General features: G+C 35.7%; 1 protein-coding gene across 1 annotated transcript in view; it reads right to left on the bottom strand.

Moving 5' to 3' along the window:
• LOC127973028 (uncharacterized) overlaps nt 1-7,492 on the bottom strand; it is a 53,497-nt gene extending 46,005 nt beyond the window's left edge. Inside the window, exons 1-3 of the mRNA XM_052577065.1 lie at nt 7,459-7,492; nt 7,177-7,371; nt 2,766-2,888 (exon numbers count right to left, since the gene is read on the bottom strand). Coding sequence (XP_052433025.1) covers nt 2,766-2,888; nt 7,177-7,371; nt 7,459-7,492 — 352 coding nt within the window. The remainder of the gene's footprint in view (nt 1-2,765; nt 2,889-7,176; nt 7,372-7,458) is intronic.
• Nucleotides 7,493-23,904: the final 16,412 nt, after the last annotated feature.

The raw sequence follows: 23,904 nt of genomic DNA, 5'->3' as shown, positions 1-23,904 counted from the left end.
ATAACTATATTCACTGTCTTTTCCTTTTTCTTTTTCATCGCTGTCAATAAAACCTGCTGCCTTCCCAGGCAAAAGAAAGGCAGTCACCACAGCAACCACACTCCTTTACAAACACGCACACACGCGCACACGCACGCGCACACACACACACACACACAGACACACACACACACACACACACATCTCTGGGACAGAAGAGGAAGTGACTCCTTGATGACTGGTGAATAAAAGGGGCTTTCAAGACCCCCTGCCTTATACATATGGGCAGACTCCCACCACAGGAGGTACAAGAGATGGAAGGAAAGCAAAAGACAGAGACTCTGAAAGGGACAAGGGAGTGAGTGAAAAAAAGATAGATTGGACAGAAAAGCGAGAGAAATTGTGAAACAGGGAGGATTACATATGTATAAGAAAGTGTGACTGAGAGAAGCCTAGAAAGTGAAGGAATGATACAGTGATGTGACGTGGACCGGTGCTCATGCTCACGAGCATTCGTCTGCCATGCAACGCTGCAGATTAATCTTAAAAGCTACGTTACACAAGCAATAAACTACAAATAAATGTATACATATACTGTATGCCTAAACTAAGAAAAGTGATGGAATATCAAACCTTGAAGGTATGTTTAAAGGGATAATTCACTCAAAAATGAAAATTCTGTCATTGCTGTATTTTTTCATCCTCGTTTTTTCTAGGTAAAACTAAATGTGATTTTCTCCATGCAGCTTTTTTATTTAATACAGCGTCAGTTCATAGGGACTTATCACATTTCTAAAGCCCATAAATGACAAAATAATGGGTGAATGGGGAAGTTGTGGCCTAATGGTTAGAGAGTCTCGCGTCGGCAGGAATTGTAGGTGAGGGGAGTGTATGTACAGTTCTCTCTCCACATTCAATACCATGTCTTAGGTGCCCTTGAGCAAGGCATCGGACCCCCAACTGCTCCCCGGGGCGCCGCAGCAAAAATGGCTGCCCACTGCTCCGGGTGTGTGTTCACAGTGTGTGTGTGAGTGTTCACTGCTCTGTATGTGTGCACCTTGGATGGGTTAAAAGCAGAGCACGAATTCCGAGTATGGGTCACCATACTTGGCTGTAGGTCACGTCACTTTAAATAAAATCATAAAAGCAGACCAATATGATTTATGCATTATATTTAAACACTTACTAAGCCACACAATAGCTTTGTTAAATTCAGGTTGTTAATCTTTATATATATAAATCTCCTATTATTCACCAAACTTTGAAATTTAATTTTTGTTCATGTTCAAATTTCAAAATGGCATGAACATTTGTGTTCTTGAAATAAAAACACATTTGTTTGTAACAACTTGAGAGTAAAATAAAATAAAATGATAAAAAAAAACTATTTCATTAAGGAATCACTCAGATGGTAGGAAAAACATTATTAGTAAATATTATTTTATTAATTGGGAGACATTGTTATTGCATTTTTATTGTAATTATAAATATATAATTTATTTTATAAGATCTTCATATATATATATATATATATATATATATATATATATATATATATATATATATATATATATATATATATATATATATACATACATATATATGTATATGTACACACAATTATAAAAAAATATATTGTGAATTTATACACACAGACACACACACACAAAACTCAATCAATCACTCTTTTCAGTTAGTCCTTTTTTTTTAATCTGTTCAAATCAATTGAACAATTCATTTGGGAATCAACATGTCAGGTCCAAATGATTCTAGATTCATCAGCTCACTCACACAATGATCCGATCGGAGCTGTTCTCAAGTTAGCATCTAACCGACTCCATCTCCCTCTCATGCCTGAATCAAAATGAGTCAAGAACGGTCGAGTAATAACATCCTCGCAGCTTGAGTGCTTAAGAAATTGACATGTTGAAACAGCTCCAAACATCCTCAAATTGAACTCTGATTGGAAAGAACACTAGCGCAGAATTGAACCAATAACTAGCCGGATTCTTTCACCAGAATCAATTTGACACAAAGTCAAACTCCTTCCCCCTGACGTCTTATGAATTTCCTTCAGCTATTCTCAAGGGGCGATTCGCCCTCGAAGGTTCACACAATACAAAGAGAATCACAGCCAAGTCACAAACCCATATATTGCACTGACCTCGAAACTATGGGAAGAAATCCTGCACTTGGTCAAAAGTGTAACTTTTTTAGCTCTTTCCAAATCTTCATTTCCCTCTCCAAAACCATAACAGCATTTGACTACCTTTCAAGAAGTTTCTACAGCAAAGGACAAAGCGAACCCCATCTAGACATGTTATATCTCACTGTGGAGTTTAATTAAATTGCATTAATTTAAAAGAAAAGTTATCACCCACGAGCAGGAGGATCTCTCTTCAGCTCACGTTGCTCACACAGGTATGTCTCAGATGTTGCCCGCTCTAAGTGCCCTATCTGCTGTGGCCAAGCACACTAACTAATTGGCCACATCACTAATGCGTGCTATCACCGCTGTCATACACCTGTGACCAATGGGACATTATCTGAAGTGCAGCACAAGGGATTCTCCACCACACTGCAGAGAAACTCCACGGCTCATTAGTACCCTGAATGTGGCTATGGTGACAGGTTTAGGTTTGCCACCGCGTGTCACCTTTTCAGTGCGTGCGCAGCCATTAGCGGCCTTGGTTGAGCGATCTGTCATGGCTAAAGTTGTCCCACGTGCTGCTTTTCCCCATTTGCAGCCCCCTCCTTGCTCGGTGGTAAAAGATGGGATTGCTTACTCTGCACATTGAGCCAGGCTGTTCGGGACACGATGGCACGGCTGCTCACGGAGCGGCCCACTTGGCACTCGTAGGGGCCGTCGTCTTCCAAACTCACGTTGAGAATTTGAAGATGGTACTGGCCTGTAGGAGAAAGCAGACAGAGCAGAAATTATGAGGAGGAAGGAAGAGAATACGAGAGAAATGTCATCTTACTGTTCACATGGACAATGGAGCGGAAATGGCATGAGAGTATTGCAAGAACATTCAAGGTTATGACAACTTAATACTCCTTATGATATTATTGGCATGAACAAGCTTCTCTCAAAATGTTCATAACTTGTTTTTGTATGCCTAGAAAAGCAGTTAAACCTTTAAAATTTAGTTATACAAACAACTGAACATACACTACAATTCAAATCATTTATTTGACCAGAAATACAGTAATATTGTAAAATATCATTATTATTTAAAATAATTCATTTCTGTACTGCAATGCTGAATTTTCAGCATCATTACTCCAGTCTTCAGTGTCGCATGATCCTTCAGAAATCAATCTAATATGTTGATTTGCTGCTCAAACATTTATCATCAATATTGAAAACGGTTGTGCTGCTGCTTAAGTTTGTGTAGACCGTGATACTTTTTTTCAGGAACATTTGTTGAATATTTTATATTCAATACACTTTATTTTAATGTCCAATTTTCACAATAACAAACAATTAACTATGACATCTGCCTTAATAAACTGCTAATTTGCTGGTTATTAAAGTAGTGGGTAAGATTAGGGATGTAGAATATGGTCAATACTAATAAACAGCCAATATGTTAATAATATTGGTAGCACTTTATTTTACAGTCCTGTTCCTCATGTACATACTATGTACTTATACTATGTAAATAATTACAATAACTATATAATAACTAGGTACTAACCCTGAACCTACCCCTAAACCTAACCCTATCCCATGCAGTTACCTTGTATTACCAGAACTTTCTTAGATAAATACATTGTAAGTACACTATGAGTACATGTTAGTACACCTACTGTAAAATAAAGTGCAACCATAATATTTACGCTAATAAGCAACTAGTTGACAATGAGAACTGGTCTGTATACTGAAGTGTTTTTACTGAGATTTTACGGTCATCCTTGCTGAATTAAAGTATTCATTTATTTCCCCCAAAAAACCTTTGGACCCCAAACTTTTAAACTTTAGTACATGTTTTTTTTTTTTATAATTGAGCCATATACTTGCAATATAAGTGCATTACTAGAAAAGAGTTTTGCTTGTTTTAACAAACTGAGGTTACTTAACCCAGAATATTATTTGAATGCATGCTATTAAAAACATATTTGAAGAGTTCCCACTTTTAAATCCCACTTAAGTCCACTTTTAAATAGCCAGAAACAAATCAGAGTAAAGAAATTACAATTGTCAAATGGCGCCCGTGCACAATTTGTATGCAATCTCAAATTAATGGCCCCAATTAGCGACAAACGCTGACGAGAGAAGAACGTGCTTCGTTCTATTTGATGCAGGCCTTCAACATCGCTCCTTTGTGTGCAAGATTCTTGTTATTTACTAGCAGAATATCATGCCACCAAGGGGTTGTTTGTTCAACTACCATTCTGCCAGGATTAATGGCTGCTCGGGTGAAGTTTATGCATGCTGTTCGAGCTTTGAACATTTTTCTTTTCCTCTTCTTTCCTTTTCTCCTCCCCTCTGAAGAAAACTAATGTGCAGAAAATAGTATCCTGATATGACAACTTCCACGGCTGAAAAAAGGAGGTGTCAGCCAGGATGGCAGGATAATTAACACCAACCAGCAGCAATTTTCAGATCTATGTGATCATAGAAGGAAAGGAAACCACTTTCAAATCATTAATGATTTTCCACTCTCTTGAAATTGCACTCGGTACACGCTGCCGCGGTGTTGCTTTTCGGGTGTTTGTGAACGTGTGCTTGAAGAAGTCCGATAATTACGCCTCTGACAACCAATATGATACGCCAACGGGAACTCTGGCCTGTTCTCTCACTCATTTCCTTTGGCGAAGTATCAGAGTGTGTGTCATGCCGCTTGCGAGAACTCATGTGGATGTGCACCTGCATATCAGTAGGTTGACAGGGTTAATATTAAAGATGCTTTCTGCATGGATTTTTCTGATATTGATTGTCCCTTACATGGCACTCTTTATCCGTCATCCTATCAATGCCTGACGGCACAAGCAGTACTTTCAATGGCGTTAGCATTTTTTAAGCATTTGCACTTTCGTTTGGCACAAACTTCCTCTCTTTCGCAGCTTTTGTCTTCCACAAAGAGGAGCAGATGCTCAGGACTTGTTTAGCATTGTCTTTTAATTGGCTTTATTACATACACAATACAGGCTGGCCAAGCATCGTGTGTTATTCAGTGCCTCAGCCCACTACACAATAATCTCAATTTACTCTCAGTGGACATTAAAAATAGGAGTAATTCAGAGCTGATATTAACTTTTTTTTTATTTATTCATTTATATGGAAGGGAATTGGGGGTGGTATAAAGTCCTCTCACTCAAAAAGAAAAGAAAAAAAGCTAATTTCTTAAATCTGTCTCCGGTGCTTAAATTAGAAGCCCTTTGATAGCATCTCGCTAAGCTGTTTTTAAGAGAGCCGAGCGCATTTTGATGAGGAAGGCTGCATCTAAACTAGAAATCGAGACTGAGGCATCCATAGCTTTTTGCAGATTATGAGAAAAATATTTTCTAATGATTCCTGCTAATAATCTTTCACACTGAAATAAATAATCGTATCCCAAACACTCCAGTGCGTCTACCCAAGACAACAAAATATTAATGGTAATCTCACAAAATAAGTCAATAACATTCTAGGTCACATTTTATCCCAAAACCAAAATGTTATACTGTAATATAAAACAAAATTTCTAAGGAATTATTGTAAATAAAATGATATAAAATATTTAAATATATGTCTGTGATTTACCACAAACTATTTTTTTTTTTTTTACTCATAACAATATTCAATATTATACCTAACTTTTATATATTCATTTATTTGTCCACTGAGGTTGTGAGTAAAACATTTTCCAGTGATTAATGGAATATTGTAACTGAATAATTGTCTGTCTGAATGAATGAATATATACTCACTGGCCACTTTATTAGGTACACTTTGCTAGAACCGGGTTGGACCCCCTTTTGGTTTTCAAGAACATTCATCAGAGATTTTGGTCTATATTGACATGAAAGCATCACGCAGTTGCTACAGATTTGTCGGCTGCACATCCAAGATGTTAATCTCCCTTTTCAGCACATCCCAAAGCTCCTCTATTGGATTGAGATCTGATTACTGTGGAGGCCATTTCAGTAAAGTGAACTCATTGTCATGTTCAAGAAACCTGTCTGAGATGATTTGAGCTTGGTGACATGGTGCATTATCCTGCTGGAAGTAACCATCAGAAGATAGGTACTGTAGTCATAAAGGGATGGACATGATCAGCACCAATACTCAGGAAGGCTGTGGCATTTAAACGATGCTCAGTTGGTACTAAGGAGCCCAAAGTGTGCCAAGAAAATATCCCCCACCATCAGCCTGAACCGTTGAGTCAAGACATGCTTTCATGTTCTTTAAGCCAAATTCTGACCATACCATCTGAATGTCGCAGCAGAAGTTGAAACTCCTTAGATCAGGCAGTGTTTTTCCAATCTGCCTCTGTTTCCTGTTCTTAGCTGACAGGAGCAGCATCTGGTGTGGTCTTCTGCTGCTGTAGCCCATCTGCTTCAGGGTTCGACATGTTGTGCAATCAGAGATGGTATTCTGCATACCTTGGTTGTAATGAGTGGTTATTTGAGTTACTGTTGCCTTTCTATCATCTCTAACCAGTCTGCCCATTCTCCTCTAACATCAAAAATGCATTTTCTTCCACACAGCTGCCGCTCACTGGATATTTTCTCTCCCTAGAGATGGTTGTGTGTGAAAATCCCAGTAGATCAGCTATATTTGAAATACTCAGACCAGCCCATCAGGCACCAACAACAATTCCACGTTTAAAGTTACTTAAATCCCCTTTCTTCCCCATAATGAAGATTGGTTTGAACTTCAGCAAGTAATCTTCACCACATCTGGATGCATTAAGTTACTACCATGTGATTGGCTGATTAGCAATTTGTGTTACCAACAGGTGTACCTAATAAAGTGGCCGGTGAGTGTATAATAAATGCTTTACTTTCTCAAATTCATCCAAGTTTACGAAGTGTACTGTAGCATTTTCCACTCATTCTGATTGGAGAAGAGTTTCACATTCCCGTGCTCTTTGGGGACAGTTGCCCACTCACGCGCATCTAACAACATGTCAGCAAACATCTCAGCAACTTGTAGATGTTTGTTTTTAATCACCGCATGTCATTCTTTCCATCCCTCCGTGTTCTCACCTTTCTGTTCATCTCCTGTCATGCTGTAGCGTGGGTAGCCAGGCAGCGATCTCTGAGGTCCCAGGAGCAGCCCATCTTTAACCCACGGCATGGCCCCTGAGGCCCTCAGCACTTCACACTTCAGCAGAGCTGTGGCCCCCGCCCTGACCGTCACATTACGTGCCTCTGTCTTGAACGCCTGCTGCCCACACACACCTACAAAAAGAGAAAGACAACAGAAGAAAATTGGTGAGTTGATGCGAGTCAAGGTTAGGACGGAGAAACCCTTCCATTATTACCAACACAAGCTTCCGAAGCTGCTGAAGGCTGCCGACATATTTGCTGGGACTAACTAGCTAAGTAGAAGAGCTACTAACTTTACAGCACCCTTTTTATTCCACAGACAATGGCCCAGGGTTTTCCTTTTAAATGCAAAAGGAACAACGGCTATATTGTTTTTTTAATATCACATCGACAAGGTAGATGCCATTTCTCTCTCATATAGATGGAAATTCTGATCATATTAATGAACTATTATGATCCTATCTGTAGTGATGAAAGGACTGATTCTTTTCATTGTATAAGTTCATCTAATTGATTCTTTCACTCATTCATAACAATGGAAAATTTGATTTAGTCAAGAGAATCTCTTGATTCAAAAAAAAAAAAAAAAAAATTAAAACACTATGTTTTTCATTTAAAGAATGAGCCAGTACATCATAAAAATATCACCCAAACAAAGTTTTTGGCTATAACCACAGTGGATAGTCAATAATAATGATTATTTATATTTTAGATTTGCCATGATGGATTTCACAGGAAACTGAATATTGTTATCCGTGTTTACGTTGACGTGGCAAATAAAAAGAATGAACAGTATTAAAGAATTCCATTACAATGTCATATCCATACATAAAAGAAATCAGGTCAGGCTAATACTATATGCAGTGGGTGAACCTCGAAATTAAAATTTTCCAAGTAAAAAGGGAAAGTGAAAGCATCCATAATAAAACATGCATCAACATAGTTTGCATATAAGCAATACATTTGTTTTGTAATGACAATGTTCAAAAAAACTATTTTTAAACTACCACTTTGCATTTTCAACCATTTTTGACAATAAATATCAATAAACCTTTGTGTGATCTCTGCCAAACATTAAAACTGCTGATTTTAACAAGTCAAGTCATCATTATATACAGTACAGACCAAAAGTTTGGACTCACCTTCTCATTCAAAGAGTTTTCTTTATTTTCATGACTATGAAAATTGTAGATTCACACTGAAAACTATGAATTAACACGTGGAATTATATATGGAAATATATACATAACAAAAAAGTGTGAAACAACTGAAAATATGTCATATTCTAGGTTCTTCAAAGTAGCCACCTTTTGCTTTGATTACTGCTTTGCACACTCTTGGCATTCTCTTGATGAGCTTCAAGAGGTAGTCACCTGAAATGGTCTTCCAACAGTCTTGAAGGAGTTCCCCGAGAGATGCTTAGCACTTTGTTGGCCCTTTTGTCTTCTGTCTGCGGTCCAGCTCACCCCTAAACCATCTGGATTGGGTTCAGGTCCGGTGACTGTGGAGGCCAGGTCATCTGGCGCAGCACCCCTTCACTCTCCTTCTTGCTCAAATAGCCCTTGATGCCTTCAGTGTGACTACAATTTTCATAGTCATGAAAATAAAGAAAACTCTTTGAATGAGAAGGTGTGTCCAAACTTTTGGTCTGACCTGTAGTTATTTATACAGTACAGATGGTTTCAAAGCAGCAGGGATGAACAAGAAAATAATAATTCAATTGATGTAAACTGATCAATTATGCTGTAAAAAAAGCTTTAAAACAACAAGAAGTCAAAACAACTGCAACGTATAAGTTACTTACCCAAGAAATTTTTTTTTTTCAGATATCTTTGTTGTTGTTGTTGTTGTTGTTGTTGTTAAGAGAGTTCTGGTGCTGTTAGTGACATTCGCACTGATCCATGAATCCATGAATCTTGAAAAGAGTGGAGCACGCACAAACAGGAACCTTCCACTGGCATTTTTAATGGAGCTGAAGAGCAACTCATATAATTATATAATTATAACTCATATAACTCATATAACCCATATAACCCAAACCATGTATCTCCGAAAGTAACTTTTGGTTTTGAGTTTAAAAGTTACATAGTGTATATTAAATTACTAATTATTGACTTAATATTAATCTATTTTCAGTATATTTACTTCTATGATGATGTTGCCATATCCATGTCTCCATTTTTTTTTTTTTTTTTTTTTTTTTTTTACTTGGTTTCATTACCAGAGCAATTCAAGTCTCAAGATTTCAGGGCCAGTAAAAACTCAGATTGAGTTAACAGCTCTCATTTTCTGAGTGAGATCCAAATAGAGCTTAGACATTTCTCTTCTTTAATTATTTTCTGCCATTGTGCCGAAGGTCAACAACTGTGGTAAGAGATTTTTTTTTTTTCTCTGAATGTTTGAAATGGCAAAGATAATTAAATGTCCTTCAAGATTCCATCTTTTAAAAACTTTGCTTGGCCTGCTGGTTATGCTGGCAATGCAAGTTCAATTCACAACGTGGTTAAAATTTTAACAGTTTATACTCTCTAAAAATCTGATATATTATAGTGAATCAGTTAATTCAGATAATCAATGTATTAAAAAAATCAAGTCAATGCATTTTTTTATAGTGAAATATTTAGTTAAATATAAAATAAATTACAATTAGGCATATTAGCTCTCATTTCACCTCATCCAGATAGTAACTTTCGTATCATGTGACACATTTAACCTCTTTTTCCTTTTACAACCATTGCCAAAATTTATACTGAAAAGTCAAATGTGAGTAAAAAAAAAATAACATTAGCAAATAATTACAAAACATTGCAGGAGGAGAGAGAATCAGCAGGCTTCTGCAACTGTTTAGTGGTTTTGCTCAATAGTTCTGCATTAGATTATGCACAATTTAGTAATTCCAGCATAATTTGGAGTAACATAAATTATGTTATGCTTTACATAAGATTGTCACATATATTACCAGGCTTGCCATGACACTCTCCTTATTGAAGGAAAATTTGCCTCCCACTATGATGTTGTGCTTAAGCATTGCTGTGCTGTTCTTCATCTCTGTGTATGTTTTATTGACGACAGATTGGAGCCAATTCAGCTCTGCAAATGAGTCAATAAAGTAATTACAGAGAATTAAATCTCTCCTCAGTGAGAAGGAGAGCAGGGAAAATGAAGGTATGAAGAGATCTCAAATCCCCTTGCTGTTTTCTCAGCTGTCAATATACCTACGGCTAATATCCACCCAGAAGAATGATGACTGGGCTACAAGAAGACGCCTATTTCCTCACCACTAGGGCTGTGGCATTATGATTTGTGTGACACCCATCTGCTGATCATTCTTTCCAATGGAGTCGGCTTGTACCTGTCATAAACATGATTTAACGGGACATAACACTGACGATGACTCTCCGACGACCCCGTTGGGTAACATCAGGAATGCAATAGTGGAAACTCTGTGTGGGAGATCCTTCCTAATTAAAATAATGTGGCGTTCAATAGTGGTTTGAGATTTAAAGGAACAGGGTGTCACTATCAGTGAACTCATCCAACAATGAAAATTCTCTCATCATTTATTCACCTCATTAAAAACATGTATGGCTTTCTTTTGTCATAAAAAACAAAACACAATGAACGTAAAATGGAGTGCAAAAAAATACTGGACCGCAATGACTTTTACTACATTGAGATTTTCTCATGCAAAGCAATCATATGGTTTCATAAGACTCTTAAAAATGATGAATAAACACTTAAAAATGAAGGTTCTAAAAGAAAGCATATGGTTCCAATTCCATGTAGAATCTTCACCCTCCACGAAATTTTTTTTTTTTATTATTGTGGAAGAAGCTTCATCATATTCCAAGAAATGGAATCCAAAATAGTTCTTTCTATAGGCATTGCTGCAAAGCTTCTTTTTGGAACCTGTACTGCATGCATTAATTTTTTTAACCTTCCATGGGACCTCTCCAGTACACAAAATGTTCTTTATAGAGGAAACAGTTTCTCCAGATTATTAAAATGTTTTATGGAGGAAAATGTTTTTGGATTATTAAAATGTTCTTTAAACTAAGAAAAATGTTTTTCTTTTACTTTATTTTTTTTAAGGTTCTTTGAGGAACCCAAAATGGTTCTTACACACCATGAACTTCAAGGTTCTTTATAGTGAAAAGAAAAAAAAATTATTCTTTAGATTATAAAATATTGTTCTTTACTGGCATTAATGGTTCCATGAAGAAACAAAGGTTTTTTGAACCTTTATTTGTAAGAGAGCTTCTTTGGGAAGTCTTTTCTATGGCATTTCGGCAAAAGCTCCTTTATGGAAATTGTATTTTTAAAAGTCTACAGTACTTTTTTTTGTGTTTTTGTTGAGTTACCATCAATTTGACAGAAGGTTATTTTATAGTGGAAAAGGTTCTTTAGATTATTAAAATGTTCTTCAGACTAAGAAAAATAAATTGTTATTTTAAAAAACGTTTACTGAATTGTTCTTTAGGGTACCCAAAATGGTTATTGCTCTTTTTTTTTTACTTTTTTTGGAACTTGACAACTCACTTTACAGTAATATGGATACTGGCCTTGATTTTTGGGTGAGCTAGTCCTTCAAAGTCATAGACACAAGGTAGTAGACTTTCACGCTTTCTTTGTGAGCCTTAGACGCACTTTCTATGAAGTCGGCGTTAGACTTTTATCAGGCTCCTCTGATCCGATCGAGGCTTCAGCCAGGCTTCAAAGACCCCTTACAGACTATGATTACTCGGACAGTCTTTAGTGTGAAAAAGCAAATGTAACGCACACAAAAGGGTCAGCTATTTTAGGACACATTTTCTTAAAAGGCCGCTCCCGAGAGTACGGCCGAGACTTTTCAAACCCCGACACCTCTTTTGAGCCATTGACAAATATCCAGTGCATCTGGGCACGCTCGACTGCTCTCAGAAGCCCAAACGACAGAAGCTGCAACTTCACATCAAGGCTGCATCAGTCACCTCACGTCAAACTTGAAGGGCACGATTGGACACAAGCGACAAGCCGAAAAACACATTAGCATAATGTTTACATAAATGAATACGTAAACACAGTGGCAAGATAATCAGCATGGCACATTTAAATGCTGCAGCCAGCCGTACTTGTGCGCTCCCTTCCCTTCAGCGATAGGAGAGGAAAGACATGTCAAACACGCACCCCGGTCTGATTCCGACTCCTGATGTGGAGCGTTGACGTCTTATTTGAACAAGATAATGACATGGGATTAAGCCGCAGCGTACAATCTGACTTTTAGTCTATAGTGAGCGACGCTAAACTACAGCTCCAGATCAGAAAGTATCAACGCTAATGCAATGTACAACAATGCATTATTCTGCTCCTTTTGTAGTCTAAATAAACACGACTCTGAGATTATAATCACAGCCTATGTGCATTCCATTCAAGAACTCAACGGAGATGGAATTTCAACGTCTGGATCAAAGAAAAAACTAATTTTTTGCTTTGATTCAGCAGGGAACGGTCGCTTTAGACTGGCAGTTGAGTCATAGCTACAAAGTTATGCATAAACGAAAAAGCACGAGGCGCTTCAACAACAATTTGTATGCTTTCGGCCTTGATGGGTCAGATCTGTGATTCGCAGACGTGCACGCTGGAGACTTCTTGTGCTAGATGTTATATTCAGATGTAATTAAGGCACAAGCAGTGTCTGGTATTTCACATTCTGCAATCTCGAGCAATCTCCTTCCTCTATAAAGCTTGTTGCACATTGCATAATGTATGAAAAGGTTGCAATTACAAGGAAATAATTGGATTTCTAATTATATTTACAAAGGAAACACTGACACCTTTTTATAAACAGTGCGTCTGTGGTTCTCAGTTCGAAGCAGGGCTTTCAGCGGGTTTCAGTTGTAAAATCAAGTGCGACGCAAAGTTTTTAGTGACAAGCAATTTGTCGTCTACACATACTACACGTGTACCTGCTGCAAGACACAACACACAAGGCAAATTAGAAGTTGTGAATTTTGGACCAATAAGTTTCACAGTGGGCAAGGCACAATTATTCACAATTTGTGTAACCATGTGTAACAATTATACACAACAACTCTTAATTTTTGTATAATATAACAATTATATACAAACACTTATTTTAGAATAATTGCAAATATTATTTTTTGTTAAGATTTTGAATGTTTTTATTTTTTATTAATGTATCTTTTTTATGTTTATATAGTTTTATATATTTAAGTTTTTTTCATATATTATAGTTTTTCATTTTCATTTTAGTTAAGGTTTTAGTCTTTTAGTTGAGTATATTTGTCATTTTTATTAGCTTTTTAGTTTTTATTCATTTCATTTCAATTTCAGTTATTTAGTCATATACACCAAGAAAAACTAAAATGAGAAATCCTGCCTTAACAACTAACTTTTCAACTAAGAATTAATACAATTAATTTTTTTTTAAATGGTTTTAGCTTTAGTTTACTGTAATATAACTGATTAAAAGTATTTAATAAAATATTTTGATGAAGCCTTCACTATTTTGTATGACCATTAGGTGTAAGCAGATGCATTTATGGTGTTTATTTTATCCATTTATTTTTTTATCATTTTCTCTGACATATTTTAGTTTTATCTTTCTTTTCTATGGTCGTATTTTGCTGTATTTTACTTTATATATATATATATATATATATGTATGTACAGCATTTTGGTGAACTGTGTTTTTTTTCAGTGATTTATAAATACATTTTGGTTTGATTTTAATTCAAAACTATTTTTAATTTATTTTTTTGATGTATTACATTTTAACTGAATTAAATACATCTATTAGAACTATCTAATTTAATAATTCTCTCTCCTTTTTTTACATAATTTCTTCCAGTCTTATAATACACAAGATGCACACCATTGTACATGAATGCAGACATACAGACCACCACAATATTTCCTCTACACAAGCAATGAGAATGTTCCACAGAAAGCAGATTATTTCCTTTGGTGCCATGCAGCAACATATGCTACCATCCAGTCCAAATTGAGCCTTGGCATACAGTAACCAATTTCATCTCCACTAAACTTGATTGTTGGAGCCTGCTAATATACAGGCAGCACAGTTATTACAGTATGAGATAAAGGCTCACAGTAAGATAGTGAAGAGAATAGGGAGGAAGGCCTGGGATTTGATGTCAAAAGCATCTCGAACCAAAAAGGGTGAAGGCAGGTTGGTGCTCCAGACGGCATCACGTGGTGTTCAGACACACAAATTGTATATATGGAGGCAGAAAGGGAAAATGCAACAAGCAATCATTACAGTAAATTGCCTCGGCCATTCTTTCTATTCAGATGCAGTTTTGTCAAGCAGAGCAGAACCAGAGAGGGAGCATTTACCTCATGCAGCTGTGAGAGTAGAAGATTTGAACATTTGCTCATTGGCCAAATTGGCAAGATATGCATTTTGCTTGACACACAGGAACTACTCAAGGAGATTTTTTATAAGCCGCACCTCTTGTTTAACAAAAAAGTACTTGTGATTTACCAGAGCTTCAATGGCCATGGCCATGACCAGCTCAGCACTGAATGCTTAGAAATGAGTAAAGGGGAATGTGTTTTAAAATAAACCTTGATTATATAGTTACTCACAAAAGAAATAACTCCTTGAATATATTATACAAATATCTGGATATTAATATTAATCTGAGGTGGAATTATTTTATAACCATAACCATACCCATATATTAGTAAAGCATCCACAAGAAAAAAATAGTACACAACATTTCAGGGTTAACTAAAACAAAATGCATAAACTTTACTGAAATAAAATGTATCAAACCTTATTTTATTTTAGCTTTCCAAAGCAATATTTCTCATTTTCATTTATTTAATTTGATGAACTAAAATAATTAAAACTAAAATAAAAAATTATAATATATATAAAAAAAGTTAATTAATTAATTAATTCCATAAGTAGAATTTACATGACATTTCAAGTTTAACAAAATATGAAAATAAAAATAAATTCATAATATTAATACAAACTATAATGGTACAATATTGATACTAAAATAACACTGTTACTTTTATATACTGTATATGTAATTATAATATTAAAATAATCTTACAAATCTTTAACAAAATAATTTGTGCATTTAAAGATGAAGAAAAAAAAATACTGCAATAATCTAGGGAGAAAAATGGATGCTATTTTTAACTCACATGCTTTTCAAGGCTATCTTAGGAATTGTGCTGTGCTTTTTTTTTATTTGCACCTTTATACATAGATGCTCATGCTTTGATAAAGGATTATATTTATTCATTTAATATGGCACCTTTGGCAGATAATTGTACCGGTGCATGTTGCAAATGGCAAAGCTGCAGACACTGTAATTGGTATAATGACTCATGGGTTTCATTACACAGTTTAGATGAAATACCTTAGTGTAATTATATTGTAAATGTATCCATAAAATGAATACAAAACAGTTGCATTTGGCCTGAGTTTCAAACTGTAACTTGTAACTCCAGCCAAAAAAAAAACTAGTCACTAGAGAGGTTGAACGAAAACCAGAAACCCATCTCCTCCAATCACATGCCAACAAAACAAATCTGTAAAAAATAAGACTGAAAGGTACATATGTAAAGAGACACACACACACACGCACTGAAGAAGGTCTAGGACGTTACAATGGCTCCTCTTGATTTTTTTCTCTTTTTTACCTTCACAGTCCATTGAAGCACTCCCTTTGAATAAGTTCAAGTTTTGAAAGGGAACCTTAGGAACACTTCAAAGTGAAGCCCAGGGAGTGTTTCTATACTGCATGGAAAGAGCTCTCTCAGGTTCACGGCCATTATGCCACGCTTTAGCCTCCTCCAGTACTCTCTATCTCTCTCTCAAAGCCAATAGCACTTGCATTTCAAGTCAGGTTGCAATCTCTTCAAATTACCAACCACACTGGAACAAATAATAGTGATTTACTTAATTAAAAACTAAACATTTTGCCATCTAAATAAACAAAAGAAATTGAAAGCACTGGCTCCTTGAGGCATCTCCCTCGGTCCATTAGTTGCAGTCCAATGGGCTTTGATAGGAATTAACTCACACTCAATTATACTCCGGGCCCGCAAACAGTCCCAGACGCCAAACCGTGAACGCGCCGACTGCAATCTCCGTGAATGGATGGAGGGCTTTCGGTCGGAGCGTACGCACACTGTATTTAGACGTTCTTTAAACATATCCCTTCATTTTCTCTGTCTATCTTCTTTTTAATCACACGTGCCTATAGAGGTTTTCAGCCTTTCATCAGTACTGCAGCACAAGCTCCCAGCATTCCTATGAAAACTCAGTTATTTTGCATGGGGGCACTTTTATGTTTAATTCTTTGGGAAAAACAATTTTTTACATATTCTTGAGTACTGTTAATGGGCCTTTTCTAATGGGCCTTTTTCGGACATTTTTGTAAGATTGCATTGTGTCATCTCAAGCTCAACTGATTATTTACATTTATTTCTAATATATTTATGCCTTCAAGAGGGTAGCTTAGTTTTGCGGTTTAATTTAACATTTCAATGCTCAAGGTTCATAAAAAAACACTAGACTTATAAACAGTGTTCATGATTACGCGTCTTTCAAGAAGTGAAATGTCATCTTTATGTCAGCTTTATGGAATATTTCATTAAATATGTTTAATAGGATACTGTTACCTGAAATCGAAATATATACACAGTCATCGGAAAGTTTTATTAATTTTCTTATTCAGCAAGGATATATTAAATGAATGAAAATTTATTTGTAATATTGCAAAATATCTAAAATAAATTCTGTTCTGTTGCACTTTCAAAAATCATGGTTTCCATAAAAAAATGGAAAATCATGGTTTTCATCTGTATCAAATCAGCATGTAGAATTATATAGACAAAGATACTTCTGAAGGATCTTAAATTAGGTTTTAAAATAAGAGACTTAAGAAATATGAAAGTTGCACTGGTTTCAGTTGAGCAAAATGGGCAACAGTGAATAGGAAATATATAATAACAAATAGAATAATAGTATTACTTCTGAAGTATCATGTGTCATTGAAGACTGGGTTAATGATTACTAAGAATTCAGACTTGCATCACAGAAATTATATTTTGAATCATATTAAAACAGAAAAGAGATATTTTAATTGTAAATATTACTGTTTTACTGCATTGTTAATCAAATAAATGGTGAGCATGAGCATAAGAAACTTTTTGAGCATAATAAACTTTTTTCAAAAACATAAAAAAAAAAAAAATCCTACTGATACCAAACTTTTGAAGGGTTGTATATAGGGGTGGGCAATATGAACAAAATCTTATATCACGATATGAGCAATTTTATTTCATAGTAATGATATATATCATGGATTACATACTTTTGCTTTAAATCAGGTCAAAGGTCAACATTTGATTTCATAACAATTTAAAATTTTTGTTTCCAGCGTCAATATCACACACACACAAAAATACTAACCTAAATTTAAAAAGTCACAAGTAAACAGTCAGAGAAGAAGAAAAAAAAGACTTAAAAATACAATATTTCTTATTAAAGTTACAAAAGTAATTTAAGTCAAGAGCAGTGAGAGATTGTCTCTCTTTTGTTGTTTGATTAAAAATAATTAATGGAAGTAATATTAGACTGCTGTCACTCTAAGAGCTGCCCGGATCCAATATACTGTTACACGTTTTTCTTTCTTTTTTTTCTTAGGCACTTCTGTCCCACTTTTGCAGGGTAAATTTTTGATTATTCCATTGCTTATACAGTACATTCAATAACTACTCTTTCTCTCATTAACTAGCTACTTGTCAGTTTCCCTGCCGCCTCTTCTGCATATACACAACGTGATCTCTGAACAAAAACTTTGGTTCTCAAAGAAAACTACGCAAGTATGATCATCACTACTTTACTTGGGCTCATGCCCCTATAAAAAAAGACACTAGTGATGTGCCTCGTTTTTCTCCTCCTCATTCTAATGTCCCCGAGTGCAGTGTGGACTAATCAAAAGAGAAACTCACAGGTTTTGTTCTGACTTCACTGCTGTGCTAGTCGCTGCTCGTTGAGAAAATTAACATCTCCCTTCTTTTCTTTCTGACACAAACCTCATTTTGGTGCGTCGGAGCTCTGTCAGGGAGATGTGAAGAGGGTTCGAAGTTATGTCTGGAGTCTGGAGCTCTTCTGAATGACTCAGCGGTTCCTGTCCAGGTCTTTAATGAGATGTTCTTCAGGCCTGTCTAACCTTCCTTCTCCACCGTCCCCAAAGACAAACAAGTACCTTAATTATTGCAGGGAAAAACATCAGCACGGCACAGGAAAGGGAAATTAATTAATTTTCTCAATTTGTTTTGCTCATGTTTCCATGTCTTGACAAGTTATGCTACTGCAACAGTAACGTTCATTTACCTGAACAGAAAAAAGAAGGTAAAACACATGGTGTGGATTTGATTTTAAATTTATGGATATACTTTTCAGATATAACTACGAAAAGAACTAGGAAATAATTGGTCTAAATCGAACATATGTATGTATGCATGTATGTATGTATGCATGCATGTATGTGTATTTCTTTTTTTCTTTTTTTTTCTAATCAAATATATATATATATATATATATATATATATATATATATACTGAATTTGAGATTTATAACATTAATTCTATTTAAAATGAAGATAGCATCAAAGATAAAACAAATGAACTGAAAGAAACAAACAAAATCTTTATAATGACTTTCAGTACTTTTTTTCCCCTATATATTAATGTAATATAGACATTGCAATGTCTCTCAGAATAAGAATTATCGTCTCCCTTGGTATATTGAACAGCGCTGTAATCTGTGCACATACAGACTGCTACATCGGCATGTCAATATGATTCCTGCACGCTGTCAAGGATGCCATTCCGCTCAGTGACAACTGATGCTTGTGCTGCAGTTTGTTTACATCTCATATATGTCCTTGTCGGTCTCCTTGTGTCTTCAGAAGTGTGAAAGTTGAAAGATATGAAACTCGATTCCCTGTAGGTATAAACTCAGTATGGTTCCTGGCTGGGCCAGAGAGGCATCACAGGCATTGACCCTCTCAGGTAAATGTTAAGGTTATTTTTTTTTTCTCATTACATCATCAAACAACCCAACGCTCAAGCCTGGACTTACTGGAAGCAAAAACAGCATGAAATTTTCCCAGTGTGCAGAAAATGAGATCGGCTCTCTGCTCTCTGACTGGGACATGCAGATGTTTTTGCAAATCTGTTTCACAACTAGCATCTCCTGGGTTGGCAGAACTCAGTTGTACATTCAGAGCTTTGTATAGTAGCACATACATTAAATATGCATACAAATATTAGAGGCCTCTTTCAAACACATTTACAAATCTTACCTTGAAGAGTAGACTGTGAGATTGTTAAGATTTTAAATCTTTTTGAAAGAAATCTCTTATGCTTACCAAGGCAGCATTTGTTTGATTCAAAATACAGTAAAAATTGTTATATTGTAAAATATTATTACAATTCAAAACATCTGTTTTCTGTTTTAATGTATTTAAAAATATTAACGATTCCTGTGATTTAAAGTTAAATTATCAGCATCATTTCGCCAGTCTCCAGTGTCACATGATCCTTCAGCAATGATTTTAATGTCAATTTGCTGCTCACAAAATATTTCTTATTACTATCAATGCTGAAAACAGTTGCTTCATATTTTCATGGAAACCATTATATAAGGATTTTTGATGAAAACAAAGTTCATAATGTTTACTTAAAATCTTGAAATCTTTTGTAACAAATATTTACTGTAATCTTTTTTTTTATATTTTTTTGGATCAATTTAATTCATCTTTGCTGAATTAAATTATTAATTTCCATTAACAAAATAAGAAATCATCCTGACCTCAAATTGTGAATGGTAACATAAAAACGAACTATAATTGCGAATAACTGTTGCAAATATATTTTTATCTTAATTTCGAACTTGAGATTAATTCAGATGATTTTAAATAGATTATGAAGATAATTTAAGATACATTTATATTTTTATATAAAAGTAATGTTTTAAATTGTCACCAATTTAAGTCTTTTTTTTTATTACATACATACATACATATATATCTTTAATCCAATGATCATTTGTTTAATATCGACATCTGTTGAATGAAAATCAAATCTTCAAATCCTGGTGAACACTATATAATGAACACAAAAATACTAATACAGGAAGTCATCAACAGATTGCAGTATTATGCTGGTAAAAGCAAGGAATTTTAAGGCCACTAATGGATTTCACCCCATTTTAGCTTCCCGAGGTGGCAGCACTATTAAAATGTTCTTTGTTTTGACTCTTTGTCATACCGTTTCAACTTAGTATCTCAGCTTCCACACAAAAATACTTCTCCTTCTCTCCCTCATCCTTCCCCTTGACACAGAAGTCAACTTAAAACTGATGAGAGAGAGAGAGAGAGAGAGAGAGAGAGAGAGAGGTCTGCTTTCAAGCCTCTATCTCCTCACTCTTACTTGTCTTCTTAAAGCCAAAGAAGAGATGCAGAAAAAGAGTAAAAGTACATAAAGCCGAGCAGAAATAAAAAGCCAAGGTGTCTTTGAGTGTGATAAAACACTTGCATGTGAGAGAACGCGGCTTACCTGTTGAGCCTCACCGCTCGCCTTTGTCTCGCCTCATCTGGAGGTTCTCCTCTGAAGACGTTCACCAGTTCTGGTGAGGAAATGCCAGTGGGGCTCCCCTTGTCCTGACACTTTCTGAACAGCCTGACAGTGATGGAGGAGTGGAACGAGGGAGGATGAGTGAATAGAAATGAGGTGAGGCGCAAACTGCTGACTGCAATAATGCAGAGGAACTCCATCTCCCGCTCGGTCTCTGCCCCTTCATCTCATCATATTCAGCCATTAGCGAGCATTTAATGAGCTTTAACGGTGCTCCAGAAGGGTGTGACACATAGGACACGGCCTTTCTAATGGACTACATCTAAAACAACACCCAGCCGTATTCCTTTCTAGCTGGTTTCTTGTTCATTTTCACTCTGTTTGTATGTTGAGGGCCCTCGGTACCCTTGTCGACACCGAAGTGAACGCAGCAGTCTCAACAGCCACCAGTTTTGTAACATTTATGCTCATGCATAATAAATACGGCACAGACTGTTCACTTTATTTTATATAGTGAACACTCCTTAGGGGCCGCCTTGGCTCTCTCACTGCGCACAGCAACAGATTTTAAACAGAATTCATTTATACAACTGAATATTTGATTCAGCTGAATATTTGATTCAGTTGTGTGCTCAAAACCGTTTTTTATATTATTTTATGCCACATAATGGAAAAAAAAGAAAACTCAAGATGTGGACCGACTTTCTGGTGTCAGCAACAAGAAAAAGCAGTTGTAATTTTGAGTGATTCTAGACAGTGGGTAAAGATTGTTTTCTTCTTTAGAAATGTCTACACTTATCAAAACAAAGGACAATGTTTTTATTTATTTTTTATTTTTTTATTGATCAAATAAATGCAGCCTTGGTGAGACTAAGAGACTTCTTTTTAAAAATACAACCAATCCCAGCTAGTGTGTCTCTATATTACATTATATTATATTATATTATATTATATTATATTATATTATATTATATTATATTATATTATATTATATTATATTATATTACATTTTACACATGAGGGATAAGAAAAGTCATCTATTTGTGCTATGAAATCTCAAAACCTGAGAAAGTAATTGAATAAAGGGTGATCTTTTTCACTTACGCTTTCTTTGGATCAATAATGTCAAGTTTTCTTTGCAAGAGAAGATCAGACTGTCTTTCATAAAATGGAAACACTACTGTCTATCAGAAAATACATGCATTAAATGCTACAAGGTCTCACATAAAAGCATTTTCACTGTATCTGGGCGACTGAGAAGTACATTGAATCTGAATGTGTAAACAGCAAGAAGTGAAGCTCAGTCACGAGAGGAGACAGATCATAGATTTCGGCTGAACTGGGTGGAGTGCTCTTATAGCTGTATGTGCCTCGATCAAGGCCGTGGCCTTCAGCACACGGACAAAACTACATGCACACATACAACAGACACACACAGTGAGGCGCGCTTCAGAAGTGGAAGGAGGCATGGGGTAGGTGCTTCACAGAGAGCTGGAGAGACAGATGTGAACAACTGGGGCCTGTTGCTCAGTCATTATGTTGAGTGGCCCCCAGGCACAGGTTAATGTGAACCCACACACTCAAACACACACACACACACACACACATACATGCAGCATCAAAAACTAAGCCTTACTAATCAAGGAAACGTAAGCATGGCCACAAACTACTATAATGAAAAAATTTAAAAGTTGCCTGCATATTTACATTGAGATCTGTGATAAAATTGAGATTTCTGCCTCATCTGAAAGCTGAATAACTACGTTTTTCAGTTGATGTGTGGTTTATTAGGATCGGACAATATTTGGCTGAGATACAACTATTTGAAAATCTGGAATCTGAGGGTGCAAAAAAAAAAAAAAAAAATCAAAATACTAAGAAAATTGCCTTTGAACCATACAATGTTCTTTTTGGCTATTGCTAGAAATATACCCGAGTGACATAAGACATAAGTTTTGTGGTCCAGGGTCACGGTCACGGTCACACACACACACACACAAATACAAACACGCACACGCATACACACGCACGTGTCCTCCCGTGACAGTTTCTCCTTCTCGTTTTGATTAGTCATTTGGTCCAGATGTGTCCCATTAATTACCCTTGTTTAGCTCTGTATTTTTGTTCATGTTGTCTGTCCCTTTGTTCCTCTTTTCTGGTGTTGTCTATATTATGTGCTTCGTGAGTGTTCCTGAAACTGTTACTCATGTACTCACATGTTAGGTAAAAACTGTTAGCTTGAAAACACTGTATGCTTTGGATAGAAACGTCTTCTAAATGCATAGATTTAATTGACTCCATCATGTCTGCGTTCCTCGCCTCCTCAGGAGCATCATGACATACATACATAAGTATATATATATATATATATATATATATATATATATATATATATATATATATATATATATATATATATATATATACACAGAGAAAAAGAGAGAGACACACACACACACACACACACACACACACACATATTACATTATTACATTTTAAACTATTTAATTAAATGTGTATAAAATATATTTTAAATATAAACTGATATACTAATAATATTAAGAACAACAACAATAACAATTTTATTTATGTGTTTATTTTTTGATGACAGCCCTGGTTGGCAGTCACTCTTGTCTTTACTGTTAGCATACAGCAAGCAGTTTCTATTTGGATTTGTTTATGGACCGTTATTCTTGTAAATAACAAGTAATTTCTTCCAATCAATCCATCTTCATGTACACATTAATGTGGAAGAGTTCCCTTTGCACAGGTACACACTCCAAAACACATCAGCGCGCACACACCATCCATTCCCTTTTTAAAGCTCAGTGAGGGGGAGACAGGAAGTTTAATCACGGAACGCAAACAGTAGCTACAGGTTACACAGATAAAAGATGGGGGAAAAAGGTTTTATAGACACTAATAACCAAATTCATCAGAGAGAATTTAACTCTCCCAGCAGCTCACTTTTAACAGAACTGTATTTAATGAAAAAGGACCCCACTGACCCATACGCTCCTCCGAAGGCCCGA

The sequence above is a fragment of the Carassius gibelio genome, chromosome B15 (assembly GCF_023724105.1).
Source record: "Carassius gibelio isolate Cgi1373 ecotype wild population from Czech Republic chromosome B15, carGib1.2-hapl.c, whole genome shotgun sequence".
Lineage (NCBI taxonomy): Eukaryota > Metazoa > Chordata > Actinopteri > Cypriniformes > Cyprinidae > Carassius > Carassius gibelio.
Note: the sequence above shows the minus strand (reverse complement) of the source record. Positions and strands in the feature narration are given on the sequence as shown.